The 18577-nt window shown below is 46.9% G+C and overlaps 2 protein-coding genes across 2 annotated transcripts in view; both read right to left on the bottom strand.

The window, feature by feature from the left end:
* The window catches only part of LOC144791621 (dehydrogenase/reductase SDR family member 4-like), a 213085-nt gene that overhangs the window by 111622 nt on the left and 82886 nt on the right, over window positions 1-18577 (bottom strand). The window contains exon 3 of the mRNA XM_078666348.1: window positions 17201-17378. Coding sequence (XP_078522474.1) covers window positions 17201-17378 — 178 coding nt within the window. The remainder of the gene's footprint in view (window positions 1-17200; window positions 17379-18577) is intronic.
* Window positions 1-18577, bottom strand: part of LOC144791618 (dehydrogenase/reductase SDR family member 4-like) — a 379701-nt gene that overhangs the window by 291562 nt on the left and 69562 nt on the right. The window lies entirely within an intron of this gene.

Raw genomic sequence — 18577 nt, 5'->3', positions numbered from 1 at the left:
CTACCCTCTCCTTTACACCATGGTGAGGAGATTCGCCTGGACCTTGGCTCTCAGACTCTAGGGGTCTTTTTTGAGGCCTTAGAAGAACGTTCCACAGAAGGGGAAACCCTCCCCTTTTGACTGACCTTCTAGAAGATGACGCAGATGAAGAGTCCTCACTGTCACGGGAGAATGTGTCCTTTCTGGACTTCAACTTCTGGAGCCAGGTCAGAAACCTACCCTTACGATCCCGGAGCGTCTTGGTGGAAAAGGTGCGGCAGATTTGCAGTCCGCAGCCTTATGGTCAGGATAGAGGCAGTAGATGCAATCTTGAAAGAGAAATCCTGAAGAAAACTGCTGAAGAGAAGAATTTGAGCAGAGCTCAAAGGAGACTCCCTAAGCACAACGTGTGGTAGAAAATCTGAGGCTCTGAGGTTCCTTCAGGAGGGTTCTATGGGGTGGGGCTCTTCTGATTGGCTGATGCCTAAGTTTGGTCTCTTTTACAAAAAGAGGCGGATATGCTACAAAAGGGAATGAGGCCTAGGCCTTTTTCTTTCTCTTTTGTACCTACTACTATGTTATTATGTTAAAGAGACTCCCATTCCGACGACGGGGAATGATACAAAAGCATGGGACTCTATGAAAGTTCCAATACTGGGGCAAAATGTAAATAATAATATGTGCCCCACCATGGAAGATGACTCCCAGGGAAAGTTTTTATTTTGAAATAAAATAGTTTGGTTCCGGTTTGTGTCATGCTGATGCAACCCTGCACCAAACACTAATATGCATTGACCATGACTGCGGTTCCTGCCAATGCTTTATAAATGACCACCAGCAGAGACTGATGGCAGCCTCGCAGTACTGAAAGTCATAACACCACTACCTCTAGCCTAAAGAAATGTGTAAAGTCTGGGGATACCACTCAGAAAGGTGAATTCTCTCCACAAGTATAAAATACACTGTTTATTAGTGTGCAACAGCATATGAGTCAAGTGATATAGCTGTGCAATTCGACTTGTACAGCGGAGAGTGAAGAACTGTCCCATATTTTATTATCTAGTACCAGATTCAAAATAATTGCTTGGCAGGGATGGTAGGACCCGGCCCTACATTGAGAAAAATATAGCTGAGTGCTGGTCTCCCCTCCAAATAGAGAATGCAGGCAGTTGACAATTACGTGAAAGGGGTGTGGCTTGAGGGCTGTTCCTGTACTAAAGGCACCACATCTTTTTATACCACAAGGATTCTCTTATCCATTTACCCATGTTCACAAAAGATGGCCTTCCAATTTGGAGAGTTCTTGCCTGGAATTATGCTTGAAAAGGGTACAAAATATTTTGGGAAAGGATCATCTTAATTCATATTTTGTTTCAGCTTTGGGATAGTTGCAAAACGACATTTGTAATTATTTAGATACAGTTTTCTGTACTACCTCATGATGTTTTTCTTGTTTGAAATTTGGCTCACTTAATACAGTTTGAACTGGTTAGTAACATTTAAATAGGAATGCATCCAGAAGTTCAATCACTGAATTGACTTTGAACTTGGTGTCATGTTTTTCCTATCAGTTTCAGATACAGAACACACCTTGGCAAAGCAAATAGGCATGGATTTATTGTTTCAATGCTTGTAAACACAGGCATTCAAAAATTATGTTTACGTATGTTGCATACACAAATGCTGTTTATTATATTCAAAGATGTCATATTAACATTGGCCAATGTTGTGAAAAAGTAGCAAGAAAGGATTGCTTTCAATACAGAGTAGCTAAAGGAGATAATGATTTGAACCTATCACACATTGTGATGGTAAAGTGTATTTTTCAGAATTAAAATGCGCCTTCATGAATTCCAATTGAACCAGTCCTTAGAGGCAGAATGATACACCAGTAGGTGAGAAAGGTATACTCTTCTGGGTGCAATCTAAGCACCTTTATGTTTATTTAAAGAACTGATAACAATATGACATTAGAATACATGCCAAAGACATAACACAATGATATAACACAAAACAGTCAAACCAGAATGCAACACAAAAACCACAATATAGCACAATAATGACACAATGCAATTTTTCACAACAGCACAAAAATACAACATCCCCTCCACATCAAAGTACAACACACAAATATGTACAAACATTCTGCTCACACATTACTACCACCATAAATCTGCTTTTATAAATACCGTGGTAAAATGTGGTTTTTGCAAGCACTACTTTACTTACCACCACGAGCTACATTAGCATTAGTACCAGTCAAAAATGTTTTGTCATCCAACCCCAGGAATTACGGCGTCCTCCACAGTAATGAGGAACTCCAAGACAGCTATGAAGAGACTGAGAGTGAATGAGGGAATGGAGTTCATTATTAAAGAGTACAAATTAAATCCTCCATTGAAGCAAATAAGGGCATCCACTACAACAACGAAGAGAGTGAATCTGTGGCTCTCCTACAGCGATGATAAGCTATTAGGAGGTATCAATTCATTCAAACGCGAAAGACCCAAAAAGTCAAGGGCCAGAGTTTGAATACTTCGCTTGTCAAGCAGGATTTGCAAGTTATGATATCATGGCTTTTTGATCATTATTTCAACCATCTATTCGTCCATTTGTGTGATCTACAAGCTCAAGATCAAATCTTCTTTACAGTAACTATGGCTCTATTCTACATTGAATAGTGCAATGAGGCCATTCAAGCCAAAATCCTTATCAAAATGCAAAAAGTACAAAACGGTGCTGCCTGCCAACCTCCTCGAGTTGAAAGGCACTTATCATATTATTCAAGCTCTAAAATCACTTCACTCGTCACCTGTCAAACAAAGTATTAGATTTATCACCCTTTAAAGTCTTGCCTTACTTGGCATTTCACTACCTTACCAACCTTTGTACTTTCTACCCTCCAAGTTGAAGCTTTATGTCGGCCTCCCAACCCTCTATCTCAAATTCGTCACCAAAACAAATAGACTTGGGACAAGTCCCAGCAGCAACAATCCTCCTCCATCTGGACCCCTCCTCTGGTTCTCGGGCAGGAAGGCAGCTTTTTGTCATTCTACTGACATTCAAAGATTCACCTCTTCCATAGAGCATTTTCATCTTGATTAAGACCACTAATCTGCTTTTTCCACCCCTCTTTCTCATTGCAGATGCTTACATTTTTCACTATGTCACATGAATGTCTTTTACAAATATTTTTTTAAAATACAGAAAGAAAGAAAGAAAATAAAAAATAGCTATATAAATAAACGAAAATTAAACACAAATAAATGACCATAGAGAGTTGTACATCACTACCATAAAAAGTGACACTCAGAAACCAGTAAAGACTACAAACAATAGCCACCTTGCAACTCTATTGTTATACTAAGCTGGCTGCTACGGATTTTCGAACGCAGTCTGTAACTTGCTTCTTGGGAGCTTACGCAAATGGGCTGTAAGTCCATAATGAACACTTAAGCTTTGTCTCAAAAGCCCAGCAGACCATTAAATGGTAGAGATGGTGCATTTGTGTTTAACTCTAATGTTACAGGGCATGGACTCTGCCATTGAGTTCACAGAAGATTAGAGTGCACAGTGGGTTGGGGTCCTAGATCATTGACTGCTAATTCTGAAAGCACAGATACAATAGAAGAATATCAAACAGTGCACTATTTAACCCCTTCCATGCTGCCGTCGACCATTGGCCGACGGCAGCACTACCTGCCCAGTGCTGCCGTCGGCCAATGGCTGACGCGGCCCCGGCCGATTTGCGGAAGTGCCGCACTTCCGCAAAATCGGCGGCGCATGAAACGGGTTAATCTCAGAAGTGAAGAGACACACGATAGACATGCCTGTGCAGCTCCCATGCAATATTGAGGTGTTTCTAATGTGGTTATATTTTTTTGCATAATTAACAATTTGCAGAATTTATTTTCACCTTGATTACACTTGCACACATTTGTATAGTACTGGCTTTGAAACAAGTTATCTATGATATGTAGAAGTGTGTTTTCCTGACCCTTGTTAACTAGGCCTCAAAGTAGACTAAAACACCATCTTGTCCAAGACAGAAGTCATCTTTGTCACTCATGCCTTCTTCTCATACCCTGTCGTTACTGTAGCACCAAGTTAAGCAGATTATTAATTGTTTATTTACACTGATAATGTTATTGTTCATGCATCCTTTCATGAACTTTTCCCGGCTCAGTCATGAATTACAACTATTTCCTAAAGGTCTTTCTATCAGATCACTGTGCCCTGTACATTTATATAACACATTGTTGTTTATTTACCTTATTTGTTCTAGCATCCCTGGATGACATTAGCATAGACGGGGCAGAATAAGTATTCATGTAGTTAGTGTGTGCTTATTTCTTGAGGCAATATAAATTGTAATTTCACTGTGCTCTCATTTGCTGATGAAATGAAAGATTTGCTCACACCACAGTCATTCAGTAGTTCTGTTACTTTCATATGTGTTAAATAATGTATAAAAACCCTCGATTTTAGGGGTGAGCCAGAAGACTTTCCTGTTCTACTGGGCATGCTGTTCAACACTTTCCTTATTTTGCTGCCCACTTAGGACTTAGATTAATTTCTGATTTCACATTTCTCTGTATCTCTGTATTGCCCTATTTCCTCAAAGCCTTTATAGCATTGACACTTCATCACCTTATTTTTCAATTTTGTAGTAAAATGCATGAACTTTTCCATTGGCCTAGATATCAGTTATTGAGTGGGCTCATGTGCTTAATTGTCTGCATTTCTGATTTTTGATGCATAGGAAGGTTGTTGGAACCTGGGATGTCAGGTCACCTAGGGTAGCCTGGCCTAGGGGTAAGACAAGCAATTCTAGAGGCACAAGTGTGAGGTTGCAAACCACCCAATAGTAAATCCACGCAATAGCACACAAAAACAACACTACACCAAAGTATAGGAAAATAAGTACTGCTTTATAAAAATAATATCTTTGCTCTTTTGCTTTCAGAATACACCACTTAATACACTTCAGGTTGTCTTGGAAATAGCAAGTACTTTTAAACTGCTAAGCAATTTACCAGCTAGTTTCAACAGTACATTACATTTGTCATGAAATCAGTAATAATACTCTCAGATTTGCTAACTTAAATCAATAATCAACATCAATAGTACATTTCATTACATTAGACTCAAAACTTTACTGGCTTTGACTTCTCTACAGTGTTTAAACCTTTACCTCCCTTATCTGTACCTTTATTCACAAAGTGAGTGCACACCCAGTGAGAAGTGTAGGAAATACCCAAGTTCTATGTTATCATCAACAACCCTTATGAGGGTCTTATACCTTTCCTTAAACAACAGGCACCTTCAGCACTCTCTTTGCAGTTCGTTTCCTCAAGCTACTCCCCACCTCATGAATCACAATTGAGGAAAAACAACCAATGTCTAAGTTATCTCCTTGCAGGCTCTAGCGCCACCTTCCCCCTTCAGTTCACATCCTTACTTGTGGACGAATTGTCGGGTGAAGCCTTGCAACGCCAGAGGATGGGGGAAATTACCTGGCAGGTCAAAGGTGCCCAGCGCTGGCAAGACTCATCAGCCTCTCGGGCCCCTCCGCTCTCCCCACCCCGCTCGAGCAAGCTCCTTTGTGTGGCGCTCGAACGGTTAAGGGCAGTTATCACAGGACTCCCAAGCCGCTATTAGGTTCCACAGGTCTCCCCTCCCGCTCACGCCAGCTACCGTGTGGTGCTCGAGCAGGGGAGAGAAAATAGAAGAAGCTTACAAGCTGCTGTTGGCTCCTGACGCTCCTCCTCAGCGTCGGACGGACGAGAACACTACTTCCTCTGACATGCGCGGTTCACCCACGCTGGCGCCGCCTCTCACTTGAGCCTCCGGGCACTTCCTCCAGGTCCGCCCTCACTGCGCAACCACCGCGGGAAGACGCCTCTCCCTCTCCCTCACTCAGAAGCGGCCCAAAGACACTACCGCTTGTCGGCCTCACGGAGTCTCACACAGCTTCAAATTGGCGTCGCGCACCACGCACCAATACAGGGGCGGAACAGCCCGACTTCTCTCGGCCTCCGCTCCCTCAACGACCGCTGCTCTCCTCAGACAGCGCTCAGCCACTAATTCAGCACGGCTCATCAGGCGCTGGCTTGGGGGATAGACAGGCTCCGCTTCACCCCGCTTCCACCCCTTCCAAGGTTGGCTCCTCTCCACAGCCAGAAATCGTCCACAACAGGTAATGGATGACTCTCTGTGGGATTTTTGTAACTGGGGGTCAGTCACAGCAACCGGGGGCAGGATTCAGTTGATGACTGAACAAGGGGGGGGGGGGGCACAAGGTTAGCCCTATTCCTTCTCAGCACTTGTTCAGTAAAAGCCTCTCACAAGTCTCTCTACTGGGCAGAGGACTGCGCTCCGCAGCACTGCAGTCTCCTTCTCCTTTGACACCCCGCTATTCCTAAGCTAGGGGTTAGTCAGGCGCCCAGGGTCTCCCTTAATCTTCCACAGCGGGGACAAGACAAGAAACCCACAGGAGAGGTAGAGAAGTGGAATAATTAGGCTGCTTCCCAGTCCAGGAGTTCAACCCTTACACTAGTCTCCTCCCACCTGCCAGGATAGCCTGTCCTCCAGCTGACTCTCTTAGGTAGGCTGCCCCGCATTCCGCCTTATATAGGCTGCCCCTCAGTGGTCCAGAATGGACCAGAAGGTTCTGGAACGCCCTATACTGGTCTATGGGCAAGTTCTGGGTTTGGCAGTTAAGGCAGTTGGTAGCCACCATTTTGAGTGGTTCCAACTTTCCCTGTCAGAACAGGCCTCTGGGCCTGAGGTGAAAGACTAGGAGGGACAAAAGAACACCTATCCCCTTGGCCAACACCTATAAAAACTAGTGGACACAAAAATTATTAAGGGTATGAGGGGCAAAAAGGGGACAAAATAAATAATAAATTGGAGGGACTACGCAAAAAAAACCAGACAGGTCTAACACGCGTCCCCCCCAGCTGAAAGTGGGGAGAACTACCCAACCCCTTGGGAGTCCTCATCACTAAGGCGGAAATACCTGGAGAGACCGTCTGCATTGGCGTGGTCCACTCCAGGCCGATGTTCCACCCGGAAGTCCATTCCCTGTAGGGAGATGGACCACCTCAACAGCTTGGGATTTTCCCCCTTCATTTGCATCAGCCAACGAAGGGGTCGGTGGTCAGTGTGAACCAGGAAGTGCGAGCCAAAGAGGTATGGCCGCAGCTTCTTCAGAGCCCACACCACCGCAAAAGCTTCCCTCTCAATTGCACTCCACTTCTGTTCCCGGGGAAGCAGTCTCCTGGATAAGAAGACTACAGGCTGATCCAGGCCCTCTTCATTTAGTTGCGATAACACTGCCCCAATGCCATGTTCTGATGCATCTGTTTGGACAATGAACTCCTTGGAGAAGTCTGGGGCCCTCAGGACCGGTGCTACACACATTGCCTGCTTCAACTTTTCAAGCCTTCGTCCAAACTACCCGTCGAGGTTGTTTCTTGGAGGTGAGCTCCGTGAGGGGCGCTACTATAGTGCCATACCCCTTCACAAAGCGACGGTAGTAGCCTGTGAGACCCAGGAAAGCTTGGACCTCAGTCTGTGTCTTGGGGGGTTCCCAGGCCATGATTGCCTCAATCTTTGCCTGCAGGGGCTGCACTGACCCCCTACCCACCAAGTGTCCAAGGTACACAACCGACCCCTGTCCAATCTGGCATTTGCTGGCCTTGATTGTCAATCCAGCCTTTTTCAGACCCTGGAGAACTGCTTGCAAATGTTGCAAATGGTCCTCCCAACTGCTACTGAAGACAGCAATGTCATCCAGGTAGGCAGCAGAGAAACTCTCCATTCCAGAGAGGACCTGGTTCACCAGCCGCTGAAATGTGGCAGGGGCGTTCTTGAGCCCAAAGGGCATCACACAGAACTGGAAGTGTCCCTCAGGCGTGGAGAAGGCTGACCTTTCCCTTGCTCCATCTGTCAAGGAGATCTGCCAGTACCCTGAAGTGAGGTCAAAGGTACTCAGATATTGGGCAGCTCCTAGCCGGTCAATTAATTCATCCGCCCTAGGGATCGGATGAGCATCAGTCTTTGTCACTGAATTCAGTCCTCGGTAATCCACACAGAACCTCCGTTCGGGTGTGGTGCCTGGTGGTGCGGTTTTTGGCACTAGCACCACCGGACTGGACCAAGGGCTGTTGGAAGGTTCTATCACTCCTAGCTCTAGCATCTTGGCAACCTCTCCATGGATGCTAGCCTTCACCTTGTCTGACAGCCTGTAGGTCTTTGACTTCACTGGGGGGCTGTCTCCTGTGTCCACATCATGGGTACACAGGTGGGTTCTTCCCGGGACAAGGGAGAACAACGAAGAGTACTGCTCCAATACCTGACGGCAATCCTCTTGCTGCTCAGGAGTTAGGGATGGGGAGAGAATCACTCCCTCCACCGACCCATCCTTCTCTTGGGATGAAAAGAGATCTGTGAGAGGCTTGCTTTCTGCTTCCTCGGCACCATCCGTCACCATCATCAGGATGACCTCTGGCCTCTCATGGTGGGGTTTAAGGCGATTGGCATGCAGCACCCGTAGGGGCTGTCGCGGGGTCTTAAGATCCACCAAGTAAGTGGCCTTACCCTTCTTTTCCAACACCTCAAATGGGCCTGTCCAACGATCTTGAAGGGCACTTAGCTCTCCAGGTTCCATCACCCACACTTTTTGGCCAGGCTCCAACTCCACCGGGTGAGCATTTTGGTCGTACCATTCCTTCATTACTGCCTGGCTGGCCTCCAAGTTATCAGAAGCCTGCTTCCACAACTTGGCCATCTGGCTCCTAAAGGCCAGCATGTAGCTCACCACATCCTGAGGAGGTTTCCTGGGAGACTTTTCCCATCCATCCTTCACCAGGCTGAGAGGTCCACGCACAGGGTGCCCATACAACAATTCAAAAGGGCTGAAGCCCACTCCCTTCTGCGGCACCTCTCTGTAGGAGAACAGCAAGCAAGGCAGGAGGACGTCCCATTTCCTCCGTAAGCTCTCAGGCAGACTTCTTATCATGCCCTTCAGGGTCTTATTAAACCTCTCAACCAGTCCATTTGACTGGGGGTGATAAGGAGTGGTGAACCGGTAGGTCACTCCACACTCCTTCCACATTGTCCGCATGTAAGCTGACAGGAAGTTGGTCCCCCTGTCGGACACAACTTCCTTGGGGAATCCTACACGGGTAAAGATTCCCATCAGGGCCCTAGCCAACACAGGTGCAGTAACAGTCCTCAGAGGGATGGCCTCTGGGTACCGTGTGGCATGATCCACCAGAACCAGGATAAACCTGTGACCAGCTGTTGTTGGTGGATCTAATGGCCCTACAATGTCGATGCCCACCCTTTCAAAGGGGGTGCTAACGACTGGAAGTGGTTCCAGGGGAGCTTTCAGCTTCACTCCTGTTTTCCCACTGGCCTGGCAGGATACACATGTCCGACAGTAAGTGTTGGACGCCACTTTCATCTGAGGCCAGTAAAAGTGGAGGACAAGCCGAGCAAAGGTCTTGTCCTGGCCTAAGTGTCCTGCCAAGGGTATGCATGAGCCAATTCCAGCAGAAAGGCTCGGTATTGCTGCGGGACCACCAAGGCCCTTGATGAGCCAGGTAGGGGTACCTTGGGTTCACTGTAGAGGAGTCGATCCTCCCAGTAAATATGCTGGTGTCCCGTAGCATCACCTGCTGCCTGGGCTTCAGCCTGACGCCTCAGTCCCTCAAGGGTAGGGCACTCCCTCTGCCCCTTACAGAATTCCTCTCTGGTAGGTCCTCCCTCCACATGCCACTCAGCAGGGATGGGTAAATCCTCCAGAGAGTCTACTTCCCCCTCCATGGACTCCTGGCCCACCACCGCAGGTGGCCGATCTGTCACATGGGGCGTGGAAGCCGAAGCAGGCTCTTCCTGTCTCCGGGTCTGTCCCTTTTTGGCAGCGGGTTGGGCCATTGTTCCAGGCTCCAACCCAAGCGAACTCCCTCTCCGGGCAGTCGCAGACCGTGTGCTTACACAGGCCCAGTCAGGTGTACCCAGCATCGCAGAATGCGTCCGGTATTCCACCTCTCTCCAAGTGTTGTGCTCCATGTCATTCCCCAACAGACAATCAACTGGCACGGCAGGGCTTACGGCAACTCGAAGTGAACCTGCAACCCCCTACCACTCAAAGGGAACCTCAGCCACTGGATAGTGGCCCATTCTGCCGTCAGCCATCGCGGCGGGGTGGAGTACATTAGGAACAACCTGCTCTGGAGACACCAGTTGACTTCTCACCATAGTCATACTGGCTCCTGTATCTCTCAGAGCCTCCCCTCTTTGGCCATTGATGGTGACCCATTGCCCATACTTTGTAGTATTTGGGGGCACCTGGATCTTTGGAACCATCTCCCGCTCTCCCAGGGACACTAAGGTGACACCCGCCCACTCACCCCCCTTATCTAAGGGCAACTCCTCCCCGAGCGCTACACTAGCTACTCCCGGTGACTTTCCTCCGGTGGGAGGGGGTGGTCTCTTTGGGCATCTGACATCTCCCTTATAATGTCCAACACCACCACATTCAAAACAGTGGAGAACCCTTGGCTGCTGGCTTTGGCCAGGATTAGGGTTTCTGGGCGGGTTTGCCCTAGGGGTGAAACCTGCTCCCTTACCTTGGAAATTATTTTGGGGACCTTTGGAGAACTCCTTCTTTTTATCTCCCCCCTCCTTCTTCTGGGGGGCGCCCTGTCCGGCTTTTTGAGAATCCCCTCCAGTCAACTTTGAGGACACCCGGGTACTTGCCCAAGTGTCCGCCTCCTCTGCAAGCTTCCGGGGATTGGTCAGCTTGCTATCCACCAGGTGTTGGCGCAACTCGGGAAAACATTTCTCGAGGAGGTGTTCTTTCAAAAATAGATTGTACAGCCCCTCATAATCTTTCACCTCGCTGCCCTTGACCCAACCCTCCAAAGCTTTCTTGGCGTAGTCTAAAAAGTCTACCCAATTCTGGGTACTTAGTTTGTGACTTCCCCTGAATTTCTGTCTGTACCTTTCAGGGGTAAGTCCAAACTTTTTCACCAGTGCCACCTTCATTGTAGGGTAGTGGGTTTGCTCATCCTGCTCCAGAGCCAACAAGGTGTCTCTGCCAGCAGGGGGCATGTATTTATACAGCCCACCTCCCCAGTGAGTTTCTAAGATCCCGTGAGCCCTTAGAGAAACTTCGTAGGCGGCCAGCCATTTGGCAATGTCATCGCCTGGGGTGTAACTAGCGAGGACATCTTTGGGTAAATAGGGTCTGGGTTCCCTGGTGTTCACCTTAGTTTCGCTGCCACCATTATCTGGATTGGGAGACCTTTGTATTAAGGCTTGTAGGTCCATCTCTTTGATGGTTCGCTCATGGGCTAACCTCCTGTCCTCCCTTTCCATATCCATCCTAGCTAATTCCAACTTCATTCTCCTCTCCTCCCTCCTATCTTCTAGCTCGGCTTCAGTTAAACCCCTCTCAGAGACGCTGCTGCTCGCCCTCGAAGGTGTCCTGGGACCTGTCAGCAGATTCCCCCTTCCAGGTTGGTTCAACATTGCAATCTCAAGGACAGTGTCCCCATCACTCTCTTCAGTATCTGGTTTTTCCACTAAATGAGCTTCCACCCATGCCCTTATGCTTGTCAGCAACTCGCCTTTCTTGGCACCTTTGTTAAAGAATACCCCTTGTTGCTGACACCATTCTCTGAGTTGGGTCACAGTATTGGATTCTAGCTCTTTAAAATTCAATTCCATCTTTCACTATGGAATAAAATTAACACACAGGAGAAAACCAAGAAGTGACTTGAGGTTAACCTCCACCCACCACCAGAAATAAATTTGGAAAAAAACAAAATTCAAATTAGGAGGGCCGCAAGGAGAAAACTCCTGGTGTAGGTCAGTGTATTGCGTTGAATTACTAATGAGTAGCTGCAACCAAGTCAGAATCCCACCGCTAGGCACCAAATGTTGGAACCTGGGATGTCAGGTCACCTAGGGTAGCCTGGCCTAGGGGTAAGACAAGCAATTCTAGAGGCACAAGTGTGAGGTTGCAAACCACCCAATAGTAAATCCACGCAATAGCACACAAAAACAACACTACACCAAAGTATAGAAAAATAAGTACTGCTTTATAAAAATAATATCTTTGCTCTTTTGCTTTCAGAATACACCACTTAATACACTTCAGGTTGTCTTGGAAATAGCAAGTACTTTTAAACTGCTAAGTAATTTACCAGCTAGTTTCAACAGTACATTACATTTGTCATGAAATCAGTAATAATACTCTCAGATTTGCTAACTTAAATCAATAATCAACATCAATAGTACATTTCATTACATTAGACTCAAAACTTTACTGGCTTTGACTTCTCTACAGTGTTTAAACCTTTACCTCCCTTATCTGTACCTTTATTCACAAAGTGAGTGCACACCCAGTGAGAAGTGTAGGAAATACCCAAGTTCTATGTTATCATCAACAACCCTTATGAGGGTCTTATACCTTTCCTTAAACAACAGGCACCTTCAGCACTCTCTTTGCAGTTCGTTTCCTCAAGCTACTCCCCACCTCATGAATCACAATTGAGGAAAAACAACCAATGTCTAAGTTATCTCCTTGCAGGCTCTAGCGCCACCTTCCCCCTTCAGTTCACCTCCTTACTTGTGGACGAATTGTCGGGTGAAGCCTTGCAACGCCAGAGGATGGGGGAAATTACCTGGCAGGTCAAAGGTGCCCAGCGCTGGCAAGACTCATCAGCCTCTCGGGCCCCTCCGCTCTCCCCACCACGCTCGAGCAAGCTCCTTTGTGTGGCGCTCGAACGGTTAAGGGCAGTTATCACAGGACTCCCAAGCCGCTATTAGGTTCCACAGGTCTCCCCTCCCGCTCACGCCAGCTACCGTGTGGCGCTCGAGCAGGGGAGAGAAAATAGAAGAAGCTTACAAGCTGCTGTTGGCTCCTGACGCTCCTCCTCAGCGTCGGACGGACGAGAACACTACTTCCTCTGACATGCGCGGTTCACCCACGCTGGCGCCGCCTCTCACTTGAGCCTCCGGGCACTTCCTCCAGGTCCGCCCTCACTGCGCAACCACCGCAGGAAGACGCCTCTCCCTCTCCCTCACTCAGAAGCGGCCCAAAGACACTACCGCTCGTCGGCCTCACGGAGTCTCCCACAGCTTCAAATTGGCGTCGCGCACCACGCACCAATACAGGGGCGGAACAGCCCGACTTCTCTCGGCCTCCGCTCCCTCAACGACCGCTGCTCTCCTCAGACAGCGCTCAGCCACTAATTCAGCACGGCTCATCAGGCGCTGGCTTGGGGGATAGACAGGCTCCGCTTCACCCCGCTTCCACCCCTTCCAAGGTTGGCTCCTCTCCACAGCCATAAATCGTCCACAACAGGTAATGGATGACTCTCTGTGGGATTTTTGTAACTGGGGGTCAGTCACAGCAACCGGGGGCAGGATTCAGTTGATGACTGAACAAGGGGGGGGGGCCACAAGGTTAGCCCTATTCCTTCTCAGCACTTGTTCAGTAAAAGCCTCTCACAAGTCTCTCTACTGGGCAGAGGACTGCGCTCCGCAGCACTGCAGTCTCCTTCTCCTTTGACACCCCGCTATTCCTAAGCTAGGGGTTAGTCAGGCGCCCAGGGTCTCCCTTAATCTTCCACAGCGGGGACAAGACAAGAAACCCACAGGAGAGGTAGAGAAGTGGAATAATTAGGCTGCTTCCCAGTCCAGGAGTTCAACCCTTACACTAGTCTCCTCCCACCTGCCAGGATAGCCTGTCCTCCAGCTGACTCTCTTAGGTAGACAAAATGGCTGCCCCGCATTCCGCCTTATATAGAACATAGCCCTCATCGCAAGGTGCCGCCCTGACTCACACAGGTATGCCAGAGCCTCGCCCACGCCGGGCGATCTCTCCACGACCCAGATTGCTTCTTTCTCCCGCCATTACCGGTCCTTGACCCTCGCTACTTTTAATCTTTCCACAGGCGCCCCACCCTACCCCCGCTGCCCTGATCCGACCATTTGGACAACGAGGTAATTAATTCTCTATTATTATTATGATCGTGGCCGCACTCAGACGGTTTCATCCCACGCTACTATTATATAACAATAATATATAACTCCTTACTCCCTCGCAGAAAACCATCCCTGAGCCTCCGCCTAACAGCCGCCAAGCCCACGAGTTCCCTACCGGGCTGACGCTGTAAGTTTTCGATATCCTTAGCATCTGCCCTCGCGTAATTCACCCAGCACACTCACCCATTAACCGCCTCTGGACCTAGCGACACCAGTACACTATCCCTGGCAATACCTTAGTCACGTTGTTGACATATTCAGCACTCCCCCTCCTCTCTGGCTATTACCATTATCATCACCAGGATACTTCCTTGGATGATGGCAATTACACCCACGCCTTCATTGCTATTGCGCAGATATTTTCCAGCCATGCTCTATGGCTAGCCTCCATTCACCCTAATACCACCTCCAGCCTGTTAGTCACTTAGTAGCGCTACTCTTGCACCGGCCCGCCCCTTGTCCCCCCGCCTTCCCCTGCGCCCACCGGCTGCGCCCCTCTCAATTGCCCTTTCTTTCCCCCCCCACAGCACTGCCCACATCGACAACCCCGTCCTGATGATGATCCCAACTCAGAGGGATCGAAACGCCGTCGACCTTACAGCATAATCTTAAGACGCATATCAAGCTTGGTGCTCCTGTTAAAATTGTTTCAAATCATGTTTTAAGTGATTACAACTTGATTCTACTTTGGAGCCACCACTGTTTTATTATTTGTCACTATGCGCCGATCACGCTGCTCACTTTAGCACTTGCACCTTCACAGTTACCTATTGTATATATCACCACGTACCAAGTGCCACTGGGTTGTCACATGATTCCTTCTGTACAGTGCTGTTGAACTGTATGACCCCGGAAATTATTTCCTTGTTTCTTACTTGTTTATCATTGGTGAATAATACCGTTTTCAAAAGAACTCAAGTGACTCCTTGTTGGTTATTACTAGTAATGCTTACTGCATACATTTTGAGAACTGTCTCTTAAATAATACCTGTTGGGAATTGTTTCTTTTTACATTATATACCCATCCCAACTTGGTCTATGGGTCCCCTCCTGTTACTCCTACACAGCCACTAATTCAGCACGGCTCATCAGGCGCTGGCTTGGGGGATAGACAGGCTCCGCTTCACCCCGCTTCCACCCCTTCCAAGGATGGCTCCTCTCCACAGCCAGAAATCGTCCACAACAGGTAATGGATGACTCTCTGTGGGATTTTTGTAACTGGGGGTCAGTCACAGCAACCGGGGGCAGGATTCAGTTGATGACTGAACAAGGGGGGGGGGCCACAAGGTTAGCCCTATTCCTTCTCAGCACTTGTTCCGTAAAAGCCTCTCACAAGTCTCTCTACTGGGCAGAGGACTGCGCTCCGCAGCACTGCAGTCTCCTTCTCCTTTGACACCCCGCTATTCCTAAGCTAGGGGTTAGTCAGGCGCCCAGGGTCTCCCTTAATCTACCACAGCGGGGACAAGACAAGAAACCCACAGGAGAGGTAGAGAAGTGGAATAATTAGGCTGCTTCCCAGTCCAGGAGTTCAACCCTTACACTAGTCTCCTCCCACCTGCCAGGATAGCCTGTCCTCCAGCTGACTCTCTTAGGTAGACAAAATGGCTGCCCCGCATTCCGCCGTATATAGGCTGCCCCTCAGTGGTCCAGAATGGACCAGAAGGTTCTGGAACGCCCTATACTGGTCTATGGGCAAGTTCTGGGTTTGGCAGTTAAGGCATTCGGTAGGCACCATTTTGTGTGGTTCCAACTTTCCCTGTCAGAACAGGCCTCTGGGCCTGAGGTGAAAGACTAGGAGGGACAAAAGAACACCTATCCCCTTGGCCAACACCTATAAAAACTAGTGGACACAAAAATTATTAAGGGTATGAGGGGCAAAAAGGGGACAAAATAAATAATAAATTGGAGGGACTACGCAAAAAAAACCAGACAGGTCTAACAAAGGTGCTTTAACATGTGGGTCAAAAGTATGATTCTCATGAGAACTTAACCTTGATTTGTAGTGATTTGTTCTAACTATTGAGATGTCACAGGACCACCAAGGATGGGAGCTATATTATATGAATCTGTGGATTAATGCTGACAAATGTGATTTTAAGCAGTATTCTTCTCTTTAACATGATCGGATGGGAATGCCATACATTTGCACAGTCACACCAAGACGATGAATCTTATTGTACTTCATCCTATAAAATGAGCATTAACCAGAGGACATTGGCCTCAATTGCCCCATATCATTAGAAGGCGACACTCTTTTTATCTGACCTATGATTTATTACTTATTTACTTGGGTTGAATTATACTTGGGTGGCTATTTCATACATAGCATATTATTCTGAGCTTCACGCTTTTATATGAAAGATGACTGACTTACTGTTTGCCTTTAATTTTTCAATAAATCTTCATGGTTTCCTTTATATAACATGTCAGTCTTCATTGTGAGGCCTAACATGTTCAACATTTAATTCTGGAAAAATTGATATTTGATTTACATGTTGACCACACTTTATGTGGAGCAACAAAATCCTTAGGGATTAACATTTCGCACGGCTCATCAGTAGCGCTTTGAGTTGAAATCAGGGAAAAACGTGCTACATCACCTCCCTAACAAAAGTGAGATTTATTAGTTCAGGGACTCCCTTATAAAGGTTTCCAGTATTTCCTTAATTAGTTTGAAGTGAACTATGCAGTCTCCAATTTGTGTAATTTAAGTGTTATTTGAGGCAGTTTAACTTAATTTACCCATTCTTCTGCCTAGTGGCCTTGTTTCGGGTGGCACCACCAAAAAGCTGCACATTTTTCTTTTCCTCTTTTGATTTTTTTTAATCAGACTTACGTGACACCATGTGCAATTAAAGTATTACCTTACAACAGACATTGTAAGACACACATAATTTTGCACTGTTTCAGACTTGTGTTTGCCTCTAAAGGTATTGGATGCTTGCTTTAAAACCTGTTGATTTCATTCTAATATTTATTTAATGCAAAGAAACTAAAAAACTATCTTTCAATAGTATTCTGCATCTCAAACTTTCAGATATCACCTAAGCCAAAAAGCAGCCCAGAACTCTGAATTTATTTCTCCTCTCTCCACAAGAGGGAACTATTCATGGTCTCTCTTGGGTTCAATAGAGTTTTTGAAGTTTCCACTCACCATTTCCATAAGGTTCTTCCTGTGGTCTTTGTTTGCGACACTGCAGACTGTCCCTGACACAGACAGATTCTCTGACTTGAGCTGTTTGACTGCTTTGTCAACGTTCTTCTGCTCCCGGCTGCTTAGGACCACGTGGGCACCCTGTTGTGCCAGGCGTCTGGCGATGGCAAACCCAATCCTGCAAGAGTACAAGAGGTAAACAAACTGTTAATAGTAAAGCAGGATTTGTTAGTGGAACTCTTTCTCTGCTAGCTTTTCCTGCAGCCACTCTATAGACGCAGGTATATTCATTTAGTATGGAAAAGTAGCAAAGAACCCTGCTTATGGCTATCAATAATGTCTGTACTAGGGTAATGTTGATGCATATTTATCATCAATGTACGAATATGAAAGACATTTTCTTTTTGACTTGTGGAAGCGTCAGTGTGGTGCAATCCAATTAAGTTTTCTCACCTGAAGATAAAGTTCTGGTTAGGTGCTTCCATTCCCAGTTTTGCTTCATGTTGTATCTGAGCTTGACTCTTTGGTTACTGTGTGCCTATCTAAAGTGTCTGACAGGAGAGAGAGAGATGTTAACTGTGAAATGACTTCAGAAAGAAAGATGCTTGGCTCGAAGAATGTTTAGCTCCTCTCTCCTTAAGGCTAGCTGAATAGCTTGTTGTTCTGTGAGTGCATTAGATAGCATGATGTTTGTGAAAATCTGGATTCCAAGTAAAGGGTGAAGAGAAAATGCGATGTGGCAAAGTTAAGTAACCCTATTGTAAGCGCTGGTTTCAATGAGGAGTCCCAGACTACTGTTTGGCAGCTAAAACTAAAGAAATAGGCTTCATTCAGACAAAATGTGAGTTTAGTCCTCAAACAGCACATACACATGACAACTTTAAAGTGATAAGAGTCAAGAAAAGAAACAAAAAAAGTCACAATATTTACGGTGTGGGTTCGATAGAGCGTAGATTTGCACTTCAGTCAACAATTTTCTCTTTGAACTTTCGGGACAAACACATTTTTTATTTATTTATTTATTTATTTTTAACGTTTTATATAGCGCTGGCTAGACCCGGAGGAATCAGAGCGCTTTACATGAGCATCAGATCATAGTTACAGGTTACATCATTACAAAGGTTACACAGTTCTTAGAGCATGGCAACATAGTTACATGTAAGGTCAAGATACACAATAAGCACAAATACGAAATGGGAAAAGCAGGCAAGGTGAGAGATTCAGGGGAGGGGGTTGGAGCACGGGAAGTAGACAGATAATGAGGGCGGGAAAGGGGAGGGGACGGTGAGAGACACAGCATGGGAAGAGGAGGGGAAGGGTGATGGGGACACAAACCGGTAGACGAGTCAAGGCAACGTCCAAAGTCCAGTAAGCTGT

Source organism: Lissotriton helveticus, chromosome 11 (genome assembly GCF_964261635.1).
Source record: "Lissotriton helveticus chromosome 11, aLisHel1.1, whole genome shotgun sequence".
Taxonomy (NCBI): domain Eukaryota; kingdom Metazoa; phylum Chordata; class Amphibia; order Caudata; family Salamandridae; genus Lissotriton; species Lissotriton helveticus.
This window is presented reverse-complemented; position numbering and strand designations above follow the sequence as displayed.